The sequence below is a fragment of the Eschrichtius robustus genome, chromosome 21, assembly GCF_028021215.1.
Source record: "Eschrichtius robustus isolate mEscRob2 chromosome 21, mEscRob2.pri, whole genome shotgun sequence".
NCBI classification, from domain to species: domain Eukaryota; kingdom Metazoa; phylum Chordata; class Mammalia; order Artiodactyla; family Eschrichtiidae; genus Eschrichtius; species Eschrichtius robustus.
In genome coordinates this window covers 6,385,081-6,409,662 of record NC_090844.1, presented here as the reverse complement: position 1 = coordinate 6,409,662, position 24,582 = coordinate 6,385,081, and the positions used below count along the sequence as shown (strand labels likewise).

The 24,582-nt window shown below is 45.1% G+C and overlaps 2 protein-coding genes across 6 annotated transcripts in view; one reads left to right on the top strand and one right to left on the bottom strand.

Moving 5' to 3' along the window:
• Positions 1-934: 934 nt before the first annotated feature.
• Positions 935-20,168, bottom strand: LOC137756109 (zinc finger protein 705A-like). 5 transcript variants are annotated; one of them, XM_068532381.1, is made up of 9 exons: positions 19,967-20,168; positions 16,849-17,002; positions 12,620-12,907; positions 12,288-12,358; positions 6,793-6,878; positions 4,330-4,456; positions 3,527-3,622; positions 2,956-3,032; positions 935-2,494 (listed from the first exon to the last, which is right to left on the bottom strand). In XM_068532381.1, exons 5-9 carry the CDS (start codon positions 6,802-6,804, stop codon positions 1,844-1,846), a joined length of 963 nt encoding a protein of 320 aa, XP_068388482.1. In that variant the 5' UTR covers positions 6,805-6,878; positions 12,288-12,358; positions 12,620-12,907; positions 16,849-17,002; positions 19,967-20,168; the 3' UTR covers positions 935-1,843. The 5 variants fall into 5 exon arrangements, with proteins under 5 accessions (XP_068388482.1, XP_068388486.1, XP_068388483.1 ...); XM_068532385.1 differs by having other exon boundaries at positions 935-2,491; XM_068532382.1 differs by lacking the exon at positions 19,967-20,168 and adding an exon at positions 19,524-19,566.
• A 45-nt stretch (positions 20,169-20,213) lies between these two features.
• LOC137756110 (sperm-associated antigen 11B-like) overlaps positions 20,214-24,582 on the top strand; it is a 50,463-nt gene continuing 46,094 nt past the window's right edge. The window contains exon 1 of the transcript XR_011072173.1: positions 20,214-20,388. The gene's annotated coding sequence lies outside the window, so the exon portion shown is untranslated. The remainder of the gene's footprint in view (positions 20,389-24,582) is intronic.

The following is a 24,582-nucleotide window of genomic DNA, read 5'->3' as shown; positions in this document are numbered from 1 at the left end:
CCCAAGATGTGTTTATTTAATCAGCCTGTCAAGCTATGATTTGGGGATTGTGCTAGTTTGGGAAGAGCACAGATCAGCTGAGTTATCTCTTGAGAGCACTTCCCTTGAGGTTTAGGTTCAGTATGGAAGTTTGTTGAAGGGCAACGCGTTTCCAAGCCCTAGGCGCAAAGCAGGAGAGACCTGCTTTGAGAGAACTTTCATTTTGCTTGGGGAAAAGAATATTAAGTTAATAAGACAGGCTTGTGTGGTGTCTGATAGGTTAGGGGATATTATATTGCTGGGGTCTTCTTTTCAGGGCTGCTGTGTGTGTGTGTGTGTGTGTGTGTGTGTGTGTGTGTGTGTGTGTGTTGGCGGGGAGGGCACAATAGTGGCTCCGTTTGGGAAGCAAGTAGGTGCGTAACTCAGGACTCACCTGAATAAGATGTGGGATGGCGTCGTACAATGAGCTCCTGTCCCCAGCTAGCTCAACTCAGGGGCTTCACGGCAAAATCCAAGGAGTGTTCTTGGCCTGGAACAGCAGAGCTGCCTGTCTCTCTGGCCCCACAGAGCTGCCCAGGGGCAGAGACAGGCTGGGGACTACCCCGTGGTTTACACTAGACGTCCATGATACTGTCCACGTGGTAGGCCAGGGTCATGGCACATTGAGAAACCAGCCAGTGGGGTGAAGGTCCCTGTTGTGTCACCACCAGTGCATAGATGGAGACAGCTGATGTTGGTGGGAAGCTGGAATGAGTGGAGATGAGCTGTGTGGAAGGGGCTGTGGAGAAAGGGAAGACACAAAGAGAGTCGGGCCGAGTCTCCCTGACACGCCATGGAGTGCAGACCCAGAGCTGTGTGTTTGCAGCTGCATGGAGAAAACTACAACTTCACCAACAGACTAGACTTTTTAGCAACTGACTTTATTGTTCAAATATTTACAAATAATAATCATCTATTGGAAAAATTTAATTTCTTACAAAATTCTGCATTCGGTATTCCCAGATCACTTTACTGTTTGCATTTATATGTCAGGTTTTTCTTCATAAATAGTTCTCTCAAAATTCTGAATTATTTGCTGAATTGTATGTTAAAGGCTCTTTTAAAGGGTTTTTCACCCCCTCAACTTAGTTTTTCTGAATGTGAAGTCTAGATGAAGTTTTTGCCACTTTAAGACTGCTGTCTCCTCAGTGTGAGAACCTTAACGTTGATTATGAAATGAGAGATCACTGAAGTGTCATCCTTCTTTCATGACACTGAGCATGTTTTGTATAGTCTGAATCCACACATGTACCACAAGTGTGGCTCTATGAATAAAGGATTTCTCATGATTTTACATTGAACACTTCTCCTGGATGAATTACTTGGTATTCCTTAAGAGCCTTCATCCTCTTACTTCCTGTTGTAGTGGTTATTCATTCCTTCACTGAGTTTTCTCATGCACATCAAGACTGTGCTTGGCTGAATGTTTGTTCACAGTGATTAGACCTAGGGGCTCTCCCAAATGGAGTTTGCTCATGTTGTTTAACCATGAATTATAAATGAAAGCATTTTCACACTGATTGCAGACCTGGATTCTCCCTGGTGCAAGTCCCCTAGTGTGTTTAAAGTTTAGAGCTGTTGTTATTATTGACAGTATGAGTTCTCTCATGTCATCTATGGTCAGACCACTGACTGAAGATTTTGCCATATAAGTATCACACATATGGACTCTCTTCCATATAAATTTGCGTATGTCAAGTTGAATAAGGATAACTGAAGGATCTTCCCATTACAGCGTTTTCTTCGATGTGAGTCCTCTGGTGTGTTTAAATGTTAAAGCTATGGTTGAAGTCTTGTCCACGTTTGTTACATTTATAATACCATGTCATCTGAGGTCAGAATACTTACTGAAAGCATTCATAATTTTCTCTCCATTGTGGGTTCCCTCATGTCGTCTAAGGGCAGAACACTGGCTGAAGGATTTGCCACAAAGATGACACTCATACGGTTTCTCTCCAGTGTGAGTTCTCTCATGTCGTCTAAGAGCAGAACATTTACTGAAGGCTTTCCCACAGAGTTGACATTCATACGGCTGCTCTCCAGTGTGCGTCCTCTCATGCTGTCTGAGGTTAGAGGACTGACTAAAGGCTTTCCCACAGAGATGACATTCATATGGTTTCTCTCCAGTATGAGTTAGATTGTGTTTTCTAAGGTCAGAGCTTTGAATAAAGGCATTCCCACAGATATGGCATTCATACGGTTTCTCTCCAGTGTGAGTCATCTCGTGTCTTCTAAGGCTAGAGCAATTACTGAAGGCTTTCCCGCACAGATGGCACTCACACGACTTACCTCTAGTGTGAATCTGCTTATGTTGATTAAGGTATGATTGGTCACTAAGGGATTTTTTACACTGTTTGTTGATATAGGGTGTCTTTTCTGTGTGAGTTAAGAAATGTTGACTCAGTGTGGAGCTATGAGTGAAATCTTCCCCCAAATCATTACATTCGAAGGGATCCTCTGGAGTGTGAGATACCTGCTTTTGGGAAGGAGATAAAAGGCTATTAACGGTTTGTCCACATACATACATTCTTTTCTCTACACGCGAATCTAAAACAAAGCATTCAGTGAGAGTCTCCATTTAAAATCCTTCTGATATGACCTGCATACACCTGATGTGTTACTCCCTGCATACACAAAGACTTTCTCTTTATAGCCTCCCAGCTGCAGAGGTTATAGGTTAATTTTGAAGACTGCAATATGTTTCAAAGACTAGGCATAGGAGCAATGTTTATGCAGTTGCCCTTTTTTTTTTAAGGTCTGAGGTTATGGTTTTGAGCTCAGGTTAATTTCTGCACTAAATTCAAACCACCCATAAGTTTTTGCTCAGAAATAGCTTAATCCCAACTGAATGTAAATCAGGCTATTGTGCTCAATTACTAACATTCCATTGCCAGGTCTTTAATTTGGATGACCAGGGTTAACACTCAGGAAACTTACCAGTGGGATGACTGTAGATGTGTCTTTCCTGCTGATATGCTGTGTGGCTAACATTTCTTTAAGGGCACTTTCCCTGCCTAAAATAATTGGAAAAAAAAAAAAAAATAGAATGCCATTAGGGGAATGAAAATGTTGAAAAGCTCCAAGACCTTTATGAGTATGTTTCAAAAATTGGTACTTCAATAGGGAATACTCTAGGAAACAGAAACACATTATAGGGCATTGACAATTAGTAAAGATTTTCAGGACTGAAATATGAAAATATTAAAATGGAGATGAGATGTTGGGTAGCGAGAGGGAAAACCTTCAGAGGGGAGGATGAGAACAAGAGTTATCATGTGAAAGTTTAACTTTCCCTAAAGCCAAAAAAAGATAATGGCAGGAGTACACATGAATGTGACTGAAATATGTAAGGAATAATAACATCTAAAGAATTCTGCCCCAATGTCGTTCACCTGCGTTTTAGAAAACCTCACTCACTTAACAAAATCTTCAGTTGATGTTTCTAAGTACATACTCACTCACTGACTAGGCACCTCCTCATACTGAAGCACAGGCCGCTGCTGCATACCTGGACTGTGGCTTTGGAAAAATCCTCTTCCTTCAATCCACAGCTCTTCACCTCGGTCCAGCTGGAAAATCACATCTGATTTGCAATGCTGATACCCTGTTCATGGAAAAAAGGTGGATTTTGAGTTCTGTGCTAATAAAAGGGCACCATCATCAAGTTCAGGACACGCTACTGAGGACGAACAAGGAGACCACTGAAGTTCAGCCCAGGCAACAACACCATGAGCAGAGAAAACACTGAAGTACAGATCATGTGACCAAAATAGTGAAGACCTCTGGATGCTGATGTCCATGGCCAAGTTCAAAGACAGAACACAGAATCCTCAGCCTTTTAAAAAATGGAGAAATGAAATGTCTCCACAGTCGGTTGAATATTATTTTCAAACAGACGCCAGTAAACATAAGTTCCACAAGAATAATCAAGGTTTTGCTATTTTCTCTAGTCTGCTGTCAAGCCTCAGAATAGTGACTAGAGCAGAATATTTAGAGAATATTTAATCAATTTATTTATGCATTCAAAAACATTCACTGAGTTCCTGGGTCTGTTCTGAGTGTTAAAGCAAGGAAGACATTAAATTGTGGTCAAGACTACATTTTAGTGGGGTGACAAACTAGATGTAAGTAATATATTAAACAACTTTCTCTCATGTAGTTATAAGGTCTATGAAAGAATCAGGACGGGGAGTGGAGTGAGTATGCAGAAGCTGTTCTAGATACTTATTGACTGAATCAATGAATACCTACCTACCTACTAACCTACTTACCCACCTACCTGCATACATACATAGATGTTGACAGACTCACCCACAGAGACCAGATGACTGATGTTCTCCAGCATCACATCTCTGAACAGCTTTCTCTGGGATGTGTCCAGCAGGGCCCACTCTTCCTGGGTGAAGCTGATCGCTACATCTTCAAACGTCACTGATTCCTAAACATGGATATTGTGGTTCAGACAGAGCAGCCCCTACTAATGTCCAGAGCTGGAGGGTTGATATGGCAGCACTGAGGGGAGGGGTGGAGAAGCTGGGTGTACAGAAAGATCAAACTGAGTTTGGGGTTCCCATCAGTTCATTCTCAGTGCTGAGCTGGCATCTGCTTTTCAATACATCACAGAGATATACACAGTCTGAATTAATAAAACTTTATTATAAAGGAATATCACACGAAGTGTGGTGTAATAAAAAAAACCTGGAAATTTTCCCAAAAAAACTGGTAATTGTGAGTTCAGACATGTGATTAAAAGCTGCATTTGAATAGAACTACCATATGACCCAGCAATCCCACTACTGGGCATATACCCTGAGAAAACCATAATTCAAAAAGAGTCATCTACCACAATGTTCATTGCAGCTCTATTTACAATAGCCAGGACATGGAAGCAACCTAAGTGTCCATCATCGGATGAATGGATAAAGATGATGTGGCACATATATACAATGGAATATTACTCAGCCATAAAAAGAAATGAAATGGAGGTATTTGTAATGAGGTGGATGGAGTTAGAGTCTGTCACACAGAGTGAAGTAAGTCAGAAAGAGAAAAACAAATACAGTATGCTAACATATATATATGGAATCTAAGGGAAAAAAAAAAGGCCATGAAGAACCTAGTGGCAAGACGGGAATAAAGACACAGACCTACTAGAGAATGGACTTGAGGATATGGGGAGGGGGAGGGGTGAGATGTGACAGGGTGAGAGAGTGTCATGGACATATATACACTACCAAATGTAAAATAGATAGCTAGTGGGAAGCAGCCGCATAGCACAGGGAGATCAGCTCGGTGCTTTGTGACCACCTAGAGGGGTGGGATAGGGAGGGTGGGAGGGAGGGAGATGCAAGAGGGAAGAGATATGGGAACATATGTATATGTATAACTGACTCACTTTGTTATAAAGCAGAAACTAACACACCATTGTAAAGCAATTATACTTCAATAGAGATGTTTAAAAAAAAAAAAAGAGCTGCATTTGAAAATTCATAAAACTCTTCCTGATTAATTTCAAATAACTTATTGACACATCCAAGGCAAACAATAACTATGATTTGCCACTTTTAAACCATAACTGTAGTTGTATCATTCCCCTAAATGAACTTCAGACTCATCTATTAAATGGTTTCATAACCTGTTATGAGTATTGAAAGATCCAATGAACTAATGGATGAAGTTCTTCCTACCTAAGTAAACATGTATTAAATACAAGCCTCAATCTATTACTTATTAAAATGTCCGAGAACCTTGAAACCATCTCCAGCATTATTCAGAAATGAACAAGTTTCATACAGGACTTGGTGTCAACAGGCGTGGTCTCGCTGAACTCCACAGAACTTGGGTGTTGATAAGAAGGTATGAGGTGAGATGGTTCAGCACACAAGCCGGGGGACTCTGGGGTGGCTGTGCTGAAGAACAGACCCAGCCTGACCCGTCCCTGTGGTGGCAGGACCCCCACTCTCAATTTTTTCTGGGACCTCAAACACCAGTCCTCACTGTCGCCTCTTTAGCTTGTCTCTCTGCTAAAGGATAACAGAAGCCTCTTGACTGGTTTTGGTCTGTCTAGTTCTTCAAATCTTTCCACAGGGTCTTAAATTTTACTCTACTCCTCCTGAATATGGAGCCACAATTAAGCAAATAATACTCCCTATACATTAATTCCAGTTACTAAAAATGAAAAAAGGGGTTAATTTTCTTTTTAAGAAGTTCCTGAAAGAGCAAATATATTCTATCAAAACTTTAAAATTGGAAAAAAATAAATGAATGATTCCTCATGCCTGCTTTGGCCTCAACTTCTCTCGGGGTCCCTTCACAGCTCACAGCCCGCACCCAGGACCTGTGAAGACAGGACTGACTGAACTCACCTGATGAGACCTCGGCCTCCCTACTGGACTGCAATGTTCTCCTCCTCCCTCATCTCTGTTCACCACAACCTTAGACCACGATAGCCAATAACGTGATTAACGAGTAAATTATTCCCCAATGAGACCATGGACAGATTAGAGAAAGAAAACTTCTCTCACCTCTTCTGTAAATACACAGGCTTAGCGGAGGCTGGAATAAAAGAGTGTGATGTTAGGAAGGATACTGGTTATTAAGGAGATCTTGACCCATGACAACCATCCCAGAGTCCTGGGGAAACTTCACTGGAGCTCAGACCCCTGCATGTTTCTTGACTGCACTTAGAACATCCACGCAAGTAAGAGAAACCTGCCCATCCGCTGTCAGCAGCAGTGTGTACAATTCCAGCAGAAAGAGGCACTGCTTACTCACCAATGGCTGCATTGTCAGTAACCCAGCTGCGAGCAGTCTTTCTTGGGTTTTCACTCACAGACAGTCCAAGCACTAAGCAGGCAGAGCTGAGGATGGAGAAGAAGCCGTGAGACTCCAGTCCTGTGCACACGTTCATGAAGCCCCAAACCTTCACCTGGGTGTGACGCCCAGTCTAACCAACAAACATGCAGTGCACACTCTACTGGAAACACACAGAGGCCTCTACTCCTCTCCCAGGGTCAAAAGTAAGAAGACTTTAACTGTGGTTGTTAATTTAAAAAGTAAAAATACAAATAACTTACAGACAAGAACATGGAAAGTATTGAGCTTCATATGTTAATTAGCCTGTGGTACCCAGTTATTCAGTTCTCTCCCTGACTCCAAACCAGTGACCCCTGACCCACGCTGCACGTAGATTTTGGTTCCCACCTGCAGGTAAACACTGGGAATTCTCAGATTTCATTATTCTGACTTACACACTGGCAGCGGTTCCCCAGCATTCATGGCAGTGCTCCCTTAACTCTGTTGGATCTGACCCCCAAGGACCTGGAAGTCAATCAACTAGAAGTCTGTTTTATGAGGGCGTTAACTTAAGAGCTTATTCCACTTGGAGGGACCGTGGCACCCACCCTGCCAGCCTAGTCCTTAACATCGCCTGCTCCAGAAGGTAGCAGGAGCACACGAGTCATAGTGTTACGGTCATGGACTGTCTGAGCCCTCTGTGTCAAGGATGGCAGGGGTTTACGAGGAAATCTAGTTAACTCCATCTGATTATCGGTAGTAAAGGGGTAGCTGAAATCCTTGAAATCCTGTTCTGCATTAATCTTCATTAGCTGCAATATCCCTGCATTTCATTATACACAAACACACGTATGTGTACATGCATATATATATATATGTATGCACACAAATGTGTGCAAGAGACACACAGAGAAAGCATTTATAAAGTGTAAATGCTCCCCTAAAATACCAATAACTAGATATATTTCATGGGAAAATGATGATAATGCATCATAAACAAAAGTAGGATTAACTCACCCATTTGTACCTGAGGTCCAGAAAAAGAAAAAAAAAAAAAAAAAAAGTCTGTATCAAACATGACTTAGTGCTTGGATATTTACGTATATTCACTCATTTAGGCCTTAAAATAAACCTGGCGATTTTAGTTTACCAATATAACAAATGACATACACAGAAGAGGTCCAAAAATTTAATCATATAACAAAGTCACAGCTAGAAATAACACGTCTATCATTTTAATTTTGTTCTGCCTATCTCCTATGCTCATATTCCTTACGCAATACACACCACATCCAGGTTTTACCTGGAATATCACCTCTGACATTAATCAGGAGCCCCAACCTGTAACTACAACCCCTCTGCCTTCTGATACCCCAAACTCAGGTCCTCTGCCACATGGGGACCCCCAATGTACTTATTTCACTTCTCAAACATCAAGCTACATCTCTCTACATTTTTTCTGCTCAGTTTAATCCACACTTACTCAACAGGCACTTACCAAGACCAGAACATTTTCTATGTCCCTTGGACTATTAACCGGATTTCCCCATCAAAATCCCAATAGCAGGTGACTCCTTGTACCTGCCTTTTCCATGACTGCATCTGACACACACCACTACTAAGTCGACCCCTGTCTAAACACAGAATCACTACTCCTAGTTGTTTTCAAATATATCTGGCAACTCTACTGTGTTTTGCAAAAACATAAATATTTCAAATATTTGCTCCATAAATATTTCAAATTGTCACCATGACTTTTGAATCTACACAATCTTCACATTTCAAAAGATGAGGTTATTTCCTACTACACATATTGTATTAGTTTGCTAAGGCTGTTGTAACAAAGTATCACAGACTGGGTGGCTTAAACGAACTTATTTTCTCACAGTTCTGGAGGCTCTAAGTCCGAAATCAAAGTGAAGCCAGGGTTGGTCTCTTCCGAGGCCGCCCTTCTTAGCTTCTGGATGGCTGTCTTCTCCCTGTGTCTTCACATGGTCTTCCCACTGGACATGTCTGTGCCATAATCTCCTCTTCTTGCAAAGACACCAGCCAAATTGGATTAGGGCCCACCCTAAGAACCTCATTTTAACTTAATCACCGCTTTTAAGGCCTAACCTCCAAATACCATCACACTCTGAGGTCTGAGGACGGCTTCAATATTTGACTTTTGGGGGCACACAATTCAGGTCATAACACAGACGGATTACATGATGTGACAAAGTAACTCGGTTCACCATCATGATAGCTACAGATATTCCTACATTCCTACCCCTGGGTTACTCCTTTTCTCCCTTCAAATTGACGGGTCATGCTGCCACTAGCTAAGTCTAGCGTCTCCAGCTGAACTCCTTTCTCTCCTGTTTTCTTGTTCTCCTTTACCAGAAACCTGTCCATTAGTCCCCTCATCAGTTAAGCTCATTATGTCTCTTTTAACTTGAAGCAAAAATCTCCTCTGAACCTATTTTTTCTCAAGTCCCTGCCCATCTATCCTCCCTTCACCATCAAGCTGGAAGTACAGCCATCAGCCCTCATGTCCTCCTCTCCCTTGACCTGCAAAGACCCGCAATGATTATCTTATGCATACATATTGTTAATATCACCAAGTATCTCCCTGCAGATAGATTCTTCCTTGAAAACAAAAGTTGAAACTTGACCTCCTTTTTGGAACTTCTTCCTAGCCTAAACTGACACCTCATTCTCCTGTTTTCAATCTACTCTGTTATCAGTCCTTCTCCCAGTCCTCTACAAAGAATTCCTCGGTCCTATTGGAGCGTCTCAAGACCTAATGGGAGCTCCTGTTCTCCTCTCACCCATTTATTCAATTGCTCTAATTTCTTCTACTGCTATGTCTGTTGAAAATGACCAACTTCTTGTCTGGATTCCATTTCTGCGCTATCATCTCTCCTTGCAAACTTACATACACCTGAAACGAAATATTTCTCAGGACAATACTTCTGCCCCTCCAAATACAAAAATCACTCCTCCTCTAGTCTTCAATCTTAGTTACCGGCTCCACCAGACATCCTGGCATTGATGTGTGCATAACCTGGCTGAGCCCACACACATGCTGCTATCTCTACCCTGGGGAGTGGCATCAACCTTCATTTCCACCCATACACATTTTATGTCAGCATCAGTTTAAATCTCAACTAGCAGGAGACTTTCACTAAACTCCAACCAACTTAAACCTTTCCCTTCCCCTCTGCCCTAATTTACACAGAACTCTACCACTCCTTGAGGCCATTCACCTAATTAGTCATTAGATATTTATTTATACTCTGCCCTCCCAGTGGTCTAAATCTACCTATGCATGGTAAGATTAGGCAAGTTCACCTCTGACCATTACATATGAATTATAAATACAGAGAAACTCTATGTCCACAGTAAGGACACTTGCCCCCAAGTGGCTGCACTCATGTAAACCATCATTTCCTGATTATAAACTCTTCTGAAATAACGGAGTCTGTCTTTCCTGATAAAAATTCTCTCTACTACTTACCCAAACCCATGGAAAAGCCAAAGAAGCCAACTCTTTATTGAGGATGCAGTCACCACCCAAGGGAACTCAAGAGTTTCTCTCTCTAGATAAATCAGCTTTTGATGGCAATCCCTCTTTATAAGCAGCTGATACTCTCATCAATCATGTAAATCAAAAGACACACCCTGATTAATTTGGATGCCAAGTCAATGTAGATCTAATCAAGGCATGCCTTTTTAATCAAGTATTTTCTCACTAATTAGGTAAATCACATATATGGAATTAAGGAAAACAGATGATATCCTTTCATTCTTTTTCTAAAAATGCTTTATTTTTTTAGAGTTGTTTTAGGTTCAAAGCAAACTGAGCAGAAAGCACAGACAACAAAGTCTATGGATAACTCTTATGGAAGATCTAAGAAGCCCTCTACCCAAACATGTCATCAATATTGATCACATATTAGGTAACAGGAGTATTCTTATAATCTTGCCATTTATTCATTTGCCTTATTATTATTATTTTGTCTTTTTTTCTGTCCGCGGCACGTGCGGCTTGTGGGATCTCAGTTCCCCGACCAGGGACCGAACTTGGGCCCTCGGCAGTGAGAGTGCAGAGTCCTAACCACTGGACCGCCAGGGAATTCCCTCGTTTGCCATTATTATTGTCACTTTTCCTTTCATGAAACCAACCTGGATAGGATGCATGTGACTTAACAAAAACTACACAGCATATAATTGGTTGAACTATGTTTCACGCTCACGTGTATCTGGCTCAAAAGTCTGTTCCCTGACCACAGTTTAATGTGAGTTATGTCCTCTCATGGTTTAAAATGCCTCTGAAACATTGGAACCCCAGAGGGATAACCATTCGGCAGCGAGGGGACGGACAGAAATGACGCAGGGTGTGTAGGTGAGGACGGTGAGGAGGAGGCCTGAGTCACACTGGGCTATCGCTTCCACCACTTGGTGGATGAGTGTTGCCTGGAATTGGAGGTGACCACACAGAGGAGCAGCACCTCCTGCAGAGGAGCCCTGGCCTCCTCCCTCCCCTGGTCTGAGGTGTGGACTTCCGGGAGCCGGAGGACTTGGAACCTGGCATTCTGAGGCAAACAGAGAGAATGTCAGAAGCAGAGACGAAGTCTTCAGTGGTGGGAGGAATATTTTAGTTCCAGTTATAGCAGGGAATCCATCCTTTCTAGTTGAGACAATACTTTGGTTGTGGAGCCCACTCTCATACTGAGCTTCTGAAGATGCTGGGCTACTACTGCCTGCAGGAATCCACCTGATGAGAAGGAGTTCACCAGTTTTAGGCTGTGGAGTCAATCAACTTCAGAGAGAGCCATCATGAGCCCCTAGTCAGGCACTAGGGGAATGTCCACCAACTCCAGGAAACACAGAGCCTGCAGCCTGGGCAGGTTCATCATCTGCCTGCCTTGGAAGGTAAGAAGAGGGTCCAGGACAAGGTTGTGTTAGAAAAGCAGTGGAGAGAAGTCACTTCCCTTGAAGATCCGTGACTCTGAAATTTCACAGTTGTATAGTTCTACACTTGTGAGGACTGGGGAAGTTTGGTGATTGGGAATTTCCTCAAGTATAGAACACGCAACTAGAGTTCAGTTTGGTGAGGGCACCTCTTCCCAGCTTCCTTAATTAAAGCTGGAATGATTTCAGAAGGCTTTATGCTTCAGATCACGTAGAGCCCCGCACTCAGTGACTGTAACCCTGTTCTCACGTGTCTCTGGAAGAGATGCCTGACAACCGGGGCCTCTCCCTGCAACACCCAAGCATTCCGATGATCAAACGACAAAAATCAACTGCCTTCAACCTGAATCAGGGAGTGGAATGACAGATATTCAGGGCCCCTGGACAATATCAAAGCTCCACTGAGCCGTCATATATACCCGCTCCAAGGAGCCCAGCATGGGTTCTGTGTAAGAACTGCCATGCCCCGTTTACAGGAGAGAACCTCAAGTATTTTCCCAAACAGAGACCATACGTACCCTGTAAGGTGTCAGGTACACATCTCCATAGTGCAGAATGTTCAGCTAGCATCTTCCAAAGCTTACAAACTCTGCAGAGAGAGAAAACTGACGCGAGCCCGTGGTTTCCCCTCCGAGCCCCTGCCGTCCTCCTCCGTGACCACAAGGCCAGAAAGTGGTTGGAAGCCCTGCTCCAGTTGTGCCCTAAGCTCTTATCCCAATGTTTCTGTTTAAGTGCACTTGGACTGGGTCCTGTGTTCTACACCCCTCAAACACCTGCCTCTACCCCAAGCTTTGAGGTACCTGATCTTCAGAATAGTGAGGACGCCCCTCCCCCAGACACTGGTCCCTACCTGGAAATTTGAATCGTCTCTGTAACACACAGGAAGGAGAATGTCTTCGGCATCACAGAGACAAGTAGTGCCAGGGTGGTTCTCGAGTTTTGCTCTCTGCCCGCTGTATGCACGCACTCTGATGAGGAACTGGAATCTTCTAGGGTGAGCTGAGGGGACTGAGGATCTGGAGGGTTATTTAAATGTCTGTGGGTGGGTGGGTGGTGTGATAGCTGGATTCTGGGCACTGTTTCCTCTTATTTTCCTCTGTGACTCACCCAGCAGGGAGGAGAGTACTTTCAATCAGATCTGAAAGAAAAACCCCAGATTAATGCAAGGATCTGATAACTGGGGAAAGGTAGTCAATATCTAGGACAGTTCACAATGTCCAGAAGACACTCCATAAGTATGATTTACCTACTGACTTATCAAGAGCATATGGGAGGATCCAAGGACAAGGAAGGAAAATCGAGGAAGACTAATAAGGCATTGTCCGTGGGATTATGTTAGGTTTCGACTTCAGGGCAGATTTAAATTGAAACATAAAATAATTTTTTTTACCTTGAGGATTTTTCTTCTAAGGACATACAGGGACATCCAGGGAACCACTATGCACATGAAACAGAACAGCCCTGTGAGTGGGAAGGAATGTACCTAGGTATCACTGTGCTTTGCCCACACTTCCAAATAGAAGGCATCAAAGAAGGTCATGAGTGGATGAGAACTGTAAATAAAAGCAGCCCCTCAGTATAAAAAAATAAATAAAATAAAACTCAAAAATTAAAAAACCCCCCAAAAACCCAAAAAGCTAAAAAAAAAAGCAGCCCCTCAGGAGCTAATCTTTCTTAGATTATGGAAAACCTCAACCAGGTCCCACAAACTTTCCAAATGTCCTGTGTTAAAGTCATTTCTTTGAGCCAGGAGGAGTTCCTGCTATTCTCTCCCAAACTATCACCATGAACTGATGTGGCTTAAGGAGAACTCAACTCAATGAAAATAACTTGGAAAAAATAACCAAAGCAGTAACTATTAAAAGGCTAAAGCCTAAGAGAGGTTGGGATAAAAAAAAATTGAATATTAATATTCAAGGAACCCTATGCCTTGGAGCAAGACATTATTTAAAAATTATCCAGGGGCTTCTCTGGTGGTGCAGTGGTTAAGAATCCACCTGCCAATGCAGGGGACACGGGTTCGAGCCCTGGTCCGGGAAGATCCCACATGCCACGGAGCCACTAAGCCCGTGTGCCACAACTACTGAGCCTGTGCTCTAGAGACCACGAGCCACAACTACTGAGCCCGCGAGCCACAACTACTGAAGCCCGTGCACCTAGAGCCTGTGCTCTGCAACAAGAGAAGCCACCGCAATGAGAAGCCTGCACACCACAGCGAAGAGTAGCCCCCACTCGCCACAACTAGAGAAAGCCCGCACGCAGCAAGGAAGACCCAGTGCAGCCAAAAATAAATAATTAATGTTAAAAAATTATCCAATAATTTTAGTAATGGACAGACTACAAACTATTAAAAACCTTAACAGAACTTCAAAGCGTAATTACAAAAATGAAAGTAAGAGATTATAAGACAACAGAAGAAAGAAAAATGACTTGACAGAGCTCCAAAACTTCCAAAGTAAAATAAATTAAGATTTATTAATAATTTAAGAGAAAAGACCACAGTGGGAGATAAGAGAAAGGAAAATGACAATGCTAAAAAGTCATTAATTTACATGGATGACAGGCTTTAAAATCAGCAAAAGAAAAAAGAAGTAAGTAAGGATTAAGTAAAAACTACTGAAAGGATTAGAGAGAAACTGAAAGATGTGAAAGACATGTCAACCTATAAAATCCATGTTAATGGTAAAGATAACAAAGGAAATGATATAACAAAAATAATGTTATAATTTAATTCAATAAAGAAGTATTAAAACATACAAAAAAAGGAATACATAGAACAATATAGTATAGCAGAGACAGAATGTAGAATGATGGTTGACAGGAGACGGGGAAGGAGGGAACAGGAAGCTATATACTGTTTAATGGATTTAGTTTCAGTTTTGCAGAATGAAAAGAATTCTAGAAATGGATGGTGGTGACAGTTTGGACAACAGTATGAATAAACGTAATACCACTTAACACCACTGAACTGTACACGTAAAATGGTTAAGATGGTAAATGCTATGTGTATTTTATCACGATAAAAAAAAATTAGGCTGGAATGCTCTCTGAGTGTTCTGCCAGAGACAGAATTTATTCCTTAAATTTCTCTATTGTTCCAATACAGGAGTGAACCTCAAATTAATCAACCATTTGCTCACTGCTTGATTTTAAGTTGGTTTCTCCTGCCTCTTACAGGGATGTCAACATGAATGTCTTTACTTGGCATTCTTAATTAATAATGAGTTTATTACTATGAGGGAGATTGGCAGAAGATGCATTCTAGTTGTGGGCTCGTGTGTATTTTAGAAGTGAACAGATAGTGCCTGGTGGCTAACCCCCAAATGTAGCACACTTTTGTTCTATCTGCAACGTATGAGAATCCAGTTTTCTTTCATCATATGAAGTAGGATTTTTCACTTTGTTAATGTTACCAGTCAGAGAAGATTAACCAAGGCATGTTTACATTATTGTATCATTGTTTCAATACTTTGCCCTCCCATGTCATATAGAGAGCTATTCCCCTGTGTCCATATCTATATGTCTGTGCACCTTCATATATTACAGAGGTACATCCATTTCTCTGAGCACTTCTGGGTGATTGAGTGTTCATATGCTATGCCTGTTTTGGAGGAGTTTTTACAGCAAGTTAATATGAACTTCCTGCTTTCTGTAGTTACACCAAATTTCATGGCATTTTTAAGAAGAGTCTCTGGCTCAACTTTATCTTCTTGACCACAGAGTGCCACGTTACCGCATCTTCCCTTAAACCATCCTTCTGTCGTGGAGGATCTCACGGAGTTCTTCATAAAGTCTATTCCAGGTAGAATGGGATCTAGCTCTGGCTCTGAATTGTTTTTTTTGAGTGTCTATAAGTACTCATATGATTAAAAATCTTTCCCATCCTCTGATTTGTTCATAATTATTGCCCCCTTTTTCATCTGGTGTTTTACTGCCAGGCTTCCTGCCAGCCAGAGGAAGGGAGATGACACCTTCCAGCAGCCCCAGGCAGAGATACTGGAACAGAGGTGGACAGATACTGAGGGACCCAGGAAGAGCAGATGGCAGCCAGGCAGCCAGGACTCAGGGCTGAGAGTGCTGGGGCTTAATGTGCCTTGTAGGGGAGCAGGGATCCCTGCCTTCCAGGGAGGCCCCCACTCCTGCCAGACGTCCAGGGGATGGGATGGGGCGGCAGGGAGGCCCTGGACCTGGGCTCCTCCCTTCCTGGAAAGTCTCCCCTGCAGATGATCTCCTAGGAGCCCTTGCTTTCACCTATGCCCCACTTCCGGTGTTTCTTTTTCTCTTTTGCTGCGTGTCCTTCACCTTCAGAGAACACGTTTCAAGGAGCAGACCTAGGACTCTGATTCGAACCACCCCAAGTCCTACTGGGTATCTGATCACTCATTCACTGAGGTCTGCAGTCTATTCTCCCATCTCCTTCAGTTTCTTCTTCTTACTGCTCTTGTCATAAAGACCATTATCATTACTGATGTTAATCACCGTGATTGTACTTATTACAACAATTATGATTTATCCCTCTTGTTAAAAAACACTGAATCAGCTCTCTCTATCCACGCAGGGTATCGAGTCTACCGAAGCGGACTACAGAGGGTTCCACAAAATACAAATACACAGTTGCTTTCAAGTCACTCCCAGTGCCCTTTCCAGAAACGGGTGTCCACAAATTTCCAAGTTTGCTTCAGGAGGCCTGGCGTGGCCATTTTGACAGGAGAGACTAGACGAGGACATTCTGGCCTGCCTGAGCCTCTAGAAAACATTCTAAGTCATCTTGGGGGCCAGCAACCATTTGAGCCTGCCTGCAAGGCCTGGGGAGGGAGTCCATGGCTGGCCAGGCTCAGTGAAAAATTTCCTACGACCCCTCAGAGGCCCTGGAATAGGCCCAGGAGAAGAAGCGTGGAAAGCTGAAGAGGAGGCCCTTGCTGCCTGGAGGCCGTGCAGGACCTTCTAAGCTGCCCAGAACCAGGCAACTGCTCATGCTGCTCTACAGCCCTGTGAGCGCAGGAGGGCAGGGAGGGGCCGTCCAGTCGCCCACCAACAGTCCCAGGCTCGGAAGCAAGATCCCAAAGTAATGACACGTACCTCTAGGCTGTAGGGGGGAGCATGGCAGAAAGTGCAGCAAGACGGGGCTGAGAAAGTGCTCTAGTCTCCTTGTTCAGAGTAGGTGGAGCTTTGGAGGGCTGGTGGGCAGGGCATGGTCCCTGAGTCTGGCCTTCTTCCCAGGAGGCCAGAGTCCCTGGAAGACACATATACACGTACTTTAATGAACGTGTGTGTATATGTGTGTACATCCAAAATGTAGAGACTTTTTATCCCCATTTATTCCAATGTAGAGACTTCTGTACATCCAGTGCACGCGTCAAATTTGACTTTGTAATTAGCCACAGAGAACATTTTAGCTAAATGCAAAAGAGAATATATCAGATAGGCCACATATGCTTACCACAGTAAAATGAAAATGAAAATAAACAATAATCAGGTAGTACAAACAAAACTAACAACCTGAAAGACAATGACAGTTTAAACAACAGGGTTACAATACAATCCAATGACCATTGCCAATTCGAGTCATCATCACCATGAAGAATGAACATATCAACTCCATAGAATAGGGCCACAGCTGTTACCTGGAAAAAGTGTTTAACCTTAAACACACTTAATAGAAGCAGAGAGGGCTTGTTCAACTTTATAAACCAAGAGGAAGTAAAAGGAAACAAGAGTGAGTTGACATTTCAAATTGTTACAAATTAAGAAGATAAAAGAAACAAAAGATTAAAGAATAAAATGAAGAAACAGATTATTTGACAGAAATCAATTAAAGTTTTGACGGTCAAATCAAGGAATTAATAAAGACACGTGGAAAGCTTCTTTCTCAGCCAAGATCAGCCTTGAGATCCTCCCTCGGTGCGGAGGGTGTGCCTCTCATACCCCCTCCCTAATACTGAGCCACACACAGGAGGGGACTCACTAAGTGGCACAGACCGTCCCCTGCTGCCAGTGAAACCACAGGGACTCAGAAGCGTTAAACAGGAGACCGGCAGATGGGTGTTTCTGCCCATTTCTTCAGAACACCCTCCCATCCTACGGAAGCCCACATATTCCGTGGCAGCAGTGAGAGTGTGAGCCTTTGTCACAGACCCCACGGTCTCCTCCTGTACCTGCTGAGCACAGGGTCACCTCAGGTGAGGATGGGGAGACGTTTCCCTCCCTCCCGCTCCTGGGCTTCCCAGTCCCCCTCCCATTCCTGGCTCCTTGACCCTCGACAGCAGCATTCTTGCTCGCTCTTCCGGCTCCCCTCAGAGTCAAGTGCCGTCTTCTCCCTCCTCATTGGAGACAGACTTTTGATCTTCGCTTAGTTTGTGAAGTCCGGGCCCTCCCTTGTCGAGTGGCCTCGTGACTCCCTGTTGTGTTGGAGCAGGCAAGGGGGTCAGCAGGAAAGGCCAGCGGAGAGGAACCAGCACTGTCCTCACAGGAATGACACGGCCTGGATGAGACAGTGCAGGGCTTGCCCTTCTCACCCCTGCCTGCCCCTAAAAGTCACATTTCCTATTCCTGAGCAAGAGCCACTTCCTTTCACGATTTTAATCACAATAATCTCAAGTATTTAACTCCTCTTTTCCAGAATATCATATTAAAACCATCAAAAAATGACATTGGACTTCCCTGGTGGCGCAGTGGTTAAGAATCCACCTGCCAATGCAGGGGACATGGGTTCAAGCCCTGGTCCAGGAAGATCCCACATGCCACAGAGCAACTAAGCCCGTGCGCCACAACTACTGAGCCTGCGCTCTACAGCCCGTGAGCCACAACTACTGAGCCCGCGTGCCACAACTACTGAAGCCCGCGAGCCACAACTACTGAGCCCGTACGCCTAGAGCCCATGCTCCGCAACGAGAAGCCACCGCAATGAGAAGCCCGTGCACCGCAACGAAGAGTAGCCCCCGCTCGGCGCAACTAGAGAAAGCCCGCGCGCAGCAACGAAGACCCAACGCAGGCAAAAATAAAATATAAAAAAAAACTTATGATCTTAAGAGGACCTAATTAGTAGCACTGGAAAACACGAAAGGAGGTCAGCAATGGAAACAGCTCAGCAATTTATTCACCATGAACAGAAGGGCTCTCTTCCAACTACTTCCGAGGACAACCCACCTCACCCTTGATCACTTTCAGAGACACGACAAAGGGAATATATACTTGCCTGGAAACTTCAGTTCACAGCCTACTAAGTTAAAAGCTCATATAAAGGGATAAAGATGTTGAATATCAGACTAAGTGGTTAATCTAGGTTTTGACTGTTGACATAGAAAATTACCGATATCCTTAGTAAGAACACACGGAATTAGTGTAAAATTACTTGCTAAGCACTGAAGAATATTTTCAACATGTGATGAAGGTTGGAAAACCACTGAGACCTCATCATCGGAATCTGACACAATACCTGTAAACGGGACTGAAAGTTGGAAATTTAAAAACAAAACTAATGAATCCGGGATCTGCCTTTCTCTTGCCCCCGCTGCCACTGGCGCTCGCAACACCCTCCTCCTCTCTGCCCTCTGCCATCTCTCTGCAGATCCTCTTTCTGTCCATTTTCATTTATCCCCCTGCTGCCCAGGTCATTCTCCTTCACTCTTACCGGGTCTTTTCAAGCCCATGGGACCCACTCCCCCAACCTCCATTCACCCCTGCTTTTTCTATCTCACTCTGTCTCCCGGGTTCTCCCTTGATCTCGCTCCTTCCCCGTCATCCCCCTGCCGCACCTCTGCAGTCGCAGGAATTGAATGCAGCAGCCCCTGCACAGCAAGAGCACGCTTTCCAGGGCGGCCCCGGGAATGTAAACACACCCTGCAGGCACGGCCGGTGGGATGGGATTCGAGACCGCGGGGTGGCACGGGGCGGGGACGGGTGAACGCCCCCAGCACTGGGCTCAGGGGCCTCTCTGAAGAGGCGACTGTGACGGGAACGCCTGGGGAGCAGCAGGGCTGGGCCCCAGAATGACGCCAGCACGGGGACGCAGACTCAGGAGAGGACAGGGGGCTGCAGAACGCAGGGTCGGGAGGAGGCGGGACGGCCCGACGGCGCCTCGGAGGCCGGAGAACACACACCGAGAGGGACCTGACAAGGAGCGGGGTGGGGAGCGGAGACGGTGAAAAGAACCGGGGCAGAAAGGTCGGGGCGAGCACCAGCCGCGCAGCGATTTTACCGGAACAGATTCAGGTCCGGCCCCGGCAGCAGAGCTCCCCCCGACTAGGCGGGGCTCCCCGCGGGCGGGGACGGTAGCGGTCGAGGGGCCCCGGACTCCGGGTGTGGAGGACGCGGCGCTCAGGACATCCAAGAGCGAGTTTGAACGAGAAACACTTAAACTCAAGCCAGGTAACGGGCCTTCGAGCCAGAAGAGCTGCTTCCGGGTCGGCCGGAAATTGCGAGCCCGGGGGCGGGGCCAGGGAGGAGGGGCTTGCGTGGGGCCGTGACCTGCGCCCTCCGCCCCGCCCCCAGGGCGTTTCCGGTCGGTGGGTACCGCCGCGCACGGAAGCTGACTCTCCGCGTGGGCGGGAGGGAGTCCCGCGTCTGGCGAGGGGCGCAGCGCACACCTTCCTTCAGGTTAGATGTTGACGGTGCTTTAAGGTAAGAGCTTAGAGTTGGGAGGCCACTTGTGCTGAATGCGGAGATCTTTCCTTCTCAAAAAATAGAAAATGATTAAAGTCAAAAATCCCTTTTGGGAGCGTGTCCTGTGCGTCCTGTGATACCTTTGAGACATGTGGATGACATCCTACACATTGCTTAAGTCCTTATTGTCTTAATATATTGTAATTTCAGAGTTTTCTTTATTACCGCAGTTACCTGAAAGTATTTTTTATTTATTGTTTTGAAAGTATTTTTAATTTGAAAAATGAGATATTTTATTTTAAATATTTTATTTATTTATTGTTATTTTTGGCTGTGTTGGGTCTTAGTTGCAGCCTGCGGGACCATTCATTGCAGCGTGGGCTCTCTAGTTGAGGCACGCGAGCTCAGTAGTTGTGGCACCCCCTGCATTGGAAGGCAGAGTCTTTACCACTGGACCACCAGGGAAGTCCCAAAATGAGATATTTTAGTCTATGTTTTCGTTTTCTATTTCCTTTTTTTTTAAATTTTTGGCTGCACTGGGTCTTCGTTGCTGTGCGCGGGCTTTCTCTAGCTGGGGCGAGCGGGGGCTACTCTTCGTTGCACTGCGCGTGCTTCTCATTGCGGTGGCTTCTCTTGTTGCGGAGCACGGGCTCTAGGCGCGCGGGTTTCAGTAGTTGTGGCACGAAGGCTTCAGGAATTGTGGCTCACGGGCTCTAGAGCGCAGGCTCAGTAGTTGTGGCACCCGGGCTTAGTTGCTCCGCGGCATGTGGGGTCTTCCCGGACCAGGGCTCGAACCCGTGTCCCCTGCATTGGCAGGCGGATTCTTAACCACCGCGCCACCAGGGAAGTCCCCTCATTTTCTATTTCTGAATGTTTTGTGTCAAGTATGGATAATGAGGCTTGTAAAAAGTGTGCTTTTTAGGAGATACGTGGATTTTGCTTTTAACTAGTGAAAAATCGATTTTTATTACTCCCAGATACCTTTGACTGGAATATCTATTCTCTCATGTGAACATCAGAAAGCATAGTAAAACTGTATTTTCAAATTTCAGTTGCCTCACTTATACCCTTAATATTTTTAATGTGAAATATGTGAGTTAAAATCTCTTCTATTTTCTTTGAAAATTCTGAAGTTCACGCTGGAGGGAATTTGGCAAGACTGATTTCCAGCTATTCATGCTGCAGCAATTTCTCAAAAGATTATTTCCATAGAAAAACCCATCTGGTTTTCCTGTGACTAATACAAGTTTCTTCAACTTTTAAGTTTGTTTGTTTTTAATATTAGATATATGGACTCAAGTGGATTTAACTTCTAGAAGCTAACATTCTCTTGGGCAGGGCAACAGTGAACACCTTGGGGCTCATATGGGGGGAAGAGGTGGGGAAACCCTGCCCACTGCCCGACTCCCTGGGAATCCTGAAGGATTTTAAATTGATTTTAAGTCGAATTGATTTTAGACTTTGAAGTGATTTCCTAAATTTCGCAGAATCTTAGGTAGGATGCAAATAATGTATACGCACATGAACTATAAAGGAAAACGCTACAGTAAATACAACATATATATATATATATATAGGTCAACCTGTGGAAATTTTGGTGTCCAACATTTTCTTCCTCTGTTTACTTCTGCCTTACAACACACACACACACACACACACACACACACACACACACACACACACACTGATTTGAATGATACGACAGCATCCATAAGCATCCGTTAAGCCTCCACCATACTGCAGCCAGCACCTCCTGGCTGACCTTGTGCTGTCTGTTCTCCCCAGGCCTGGGGAAGTCCAGACACCTGGGTTTGCATTCCACTAGAGAAGGTGCAAGGGGAGTCGTGCATGGTGCTCCTGACCAGTAGGGGGCGTCAGTGGCCCGCACAAGCATTTCGTAGGCTTCCTGGAGGACAGAAGGTGGTGCGGGCGCTCAGACTGGCACGTCTCCGTCTCCGTGCCTTGCAGTGCAGCACCAGCATGTCTTGGGCCAATAAGGGGACAGTGAGTGTTTATAGAGGCCCAGGTGAGCCCAGGGCTCCCTCGCTGTGCCTCTATTTTTGGCAGTGGTGGATCCTGGGCTCTGAGCTATGGTAGAAAATTCTGAGGATTCTCAGGCAATCGGTAACACGTCTCCCAGCCTTTCTGGGTTGGCAAGAGCAGTGCCAACCCTAGTGGAATTAGAAATTTGAGGTGGCCCTGGTGAGCCAGGGAGGCTTCCTGGGTCTTCCCGGTCTGTACGAGACAGTGCTGGTCCCTGGAGGGAACTTGTGCAATTCCTAGAGGCCCAGCCAACCTGGGGATAGCCTCCACTGGGCCCCCTGCCTCAGGAGGGGGCAAGGAACATTTCAGGAGGCTAGTCCCACGAGGGGAGACCAAGTGGTAAAGCTGGGGAAATGCCACCTCGGTGCAAACGGCAGTCTTTGGGGGAACATCAATAATGGTCTCCAGTAAATGGAACCCTCATCTTGAGTAACTGTATTCAGTGTTATACAACCACCACCGAAATAATCCACATTAAGAGACATAATAAGTGGTGATGAAAACAGCAGTAGTGGTAGGATGCTGAACACAGTGACATTAACACTAATGATAATAACACACCCAAGGAGATGGGGGATTAGAGTACTGACCCCCCAGAGTAGATGACTAGGTACCCGTACCTAGTCCCCATGGGGTATTTTAGACCTAGACTCCTCGAGTTTCACAAAGGAAATTATTCCATAAGGCAAAAACAAGCGGCCTGATGGCATAGAAAACCAACCAGGTCAAGGGCATGGCTGAACTTGGGAACATAGGTGCCCATTCCTGGAGGGGAGGCCTAAGGAATGGAGGAAGAAGAACCCCGATTGGGGCCTGCCAGCCACACGACACCCATGGGATTTCACAAGTTCGGCCAGCTGGGTGTTGGGTCTGCGTCCATGATGAGAAGGCAGGAGCCAGATCCACACCCAGTGTTCAGAAGCCACGCCTACCACGTACACTAAGTGTCCCAGCATTTGCTCAGCCCTCAGCATTTGGTTGTCCTTCTGCCGTCTCTGCCATCAGACTCCTGGAGGGCCAGATATCGTCACTAGCATATCAGGGATTGGGCTGAGGCATCCCTTGTCTCCGCCAGACCAGCAAGGGGAGACAAGAGATAGCACAGGAGTCTTTCTCTGCTTCTTGGAGGACCTAGATAATGCAGAGGTCCCTGGGGTGCATGGGTGGTTGCCATCGTGTGCATTCCAGTGCAGCACCAGCCTTTCCTGGAACAAGAAGGGGACTTTAAACATTTCCAGGGACTCAGGATGCCTAAAATGCCCAGTGGTGGCTCCTCAGCTCTGGGTTGAGGTAGAAAATTCTAAGGATACTCAGGCGGGCAGTAACTTTTTCTCCAACCTCTTCAGGAAGGCAAGAGCTGTTCCTTGGCCCCCAAATAGACATAGAAAATATCTTGGTGATAATGGCCATCCAAGGACATACTCCCTGTGTCTTCCAGCTTGCCACGAGAGTGATGTGGGCCTGCGAGGGGGCTTGTGATTTCATTAGAGGCTGAGTCAGGTCACTGGAATCCTGGTGGCATCGCAGTTTTTGGCAATGTTGGTGCTCAGGTTCTGAGCTGAGATAGGAAATCCTGAGGACACTTGAGCAGTGGGTCACTCTTTCTCCACCATTTCCAAGAAGACAAGAGTGGTACCTGGGCTGCCAAGTATACTTAGAAAACTTTATGTTGGTTCTGGTGGACCAAGGATGCCTTGAAATTGCCCCAGCTTGCTGTCCAGAGAGAGATTCTAGGATGGATTTAGAGGGGAAAATCAGGCATAGCCCAGCAAACTCCCTGAACCGAGGAGGTGGAGCAGATGTGTGTTCCTCAGAAAGACGAACAAATGCCCTATTTCACGTGCAGTGATATTACGTATTCCTCCTTGCACGTGCTTGGCCAGGAGTTTTGGATATTGGCCTGTTCTCTTTGATGTTTCTAGCCATTCCTCGGCCAGAAGCAGGAAGTCTGATGTAAGCTGTGAGGCATGTCTGGGCAGAATGGTTAATACCTCTAGTTCCTGATCCTTCCCTGAATGTAGAAGGGCACTCTCAGTTTTGGGGTCAGCTTGAATCCCTGTGTGTAGGTTCTATTTTAGAAGAGCAGGGGTTGAAAGGGGAGGAAGAGAGCCAAGGTTTGCAATAAGGCTGTAGGGAAAGAGTCAAGCCCTGAAGATGGTTAGTACTGGG

What these genes read in the sequence shown, in the direction of transcription:
- LOC137756109 (XM_068532381.1), bottom strand. An exon ending in CAGTCATCTGGTCTCTGTGG is followed by an intron (nt 3,623 to 4,329) that starts GTGAGTCTGTCA and finishes TTCCATGAACAG; the next exon opens with GGTATCAGCATTGCAAATCA. An exon ending in TTTCCAAAGCCACAGTCCAG is followed by an intron (nt 3,033 to 3,526) that starts GTATGCAGCAGC and finishes CAATTATTTTAG; the next exon opens with GCAGGGAAAGTGCCCTTAAA.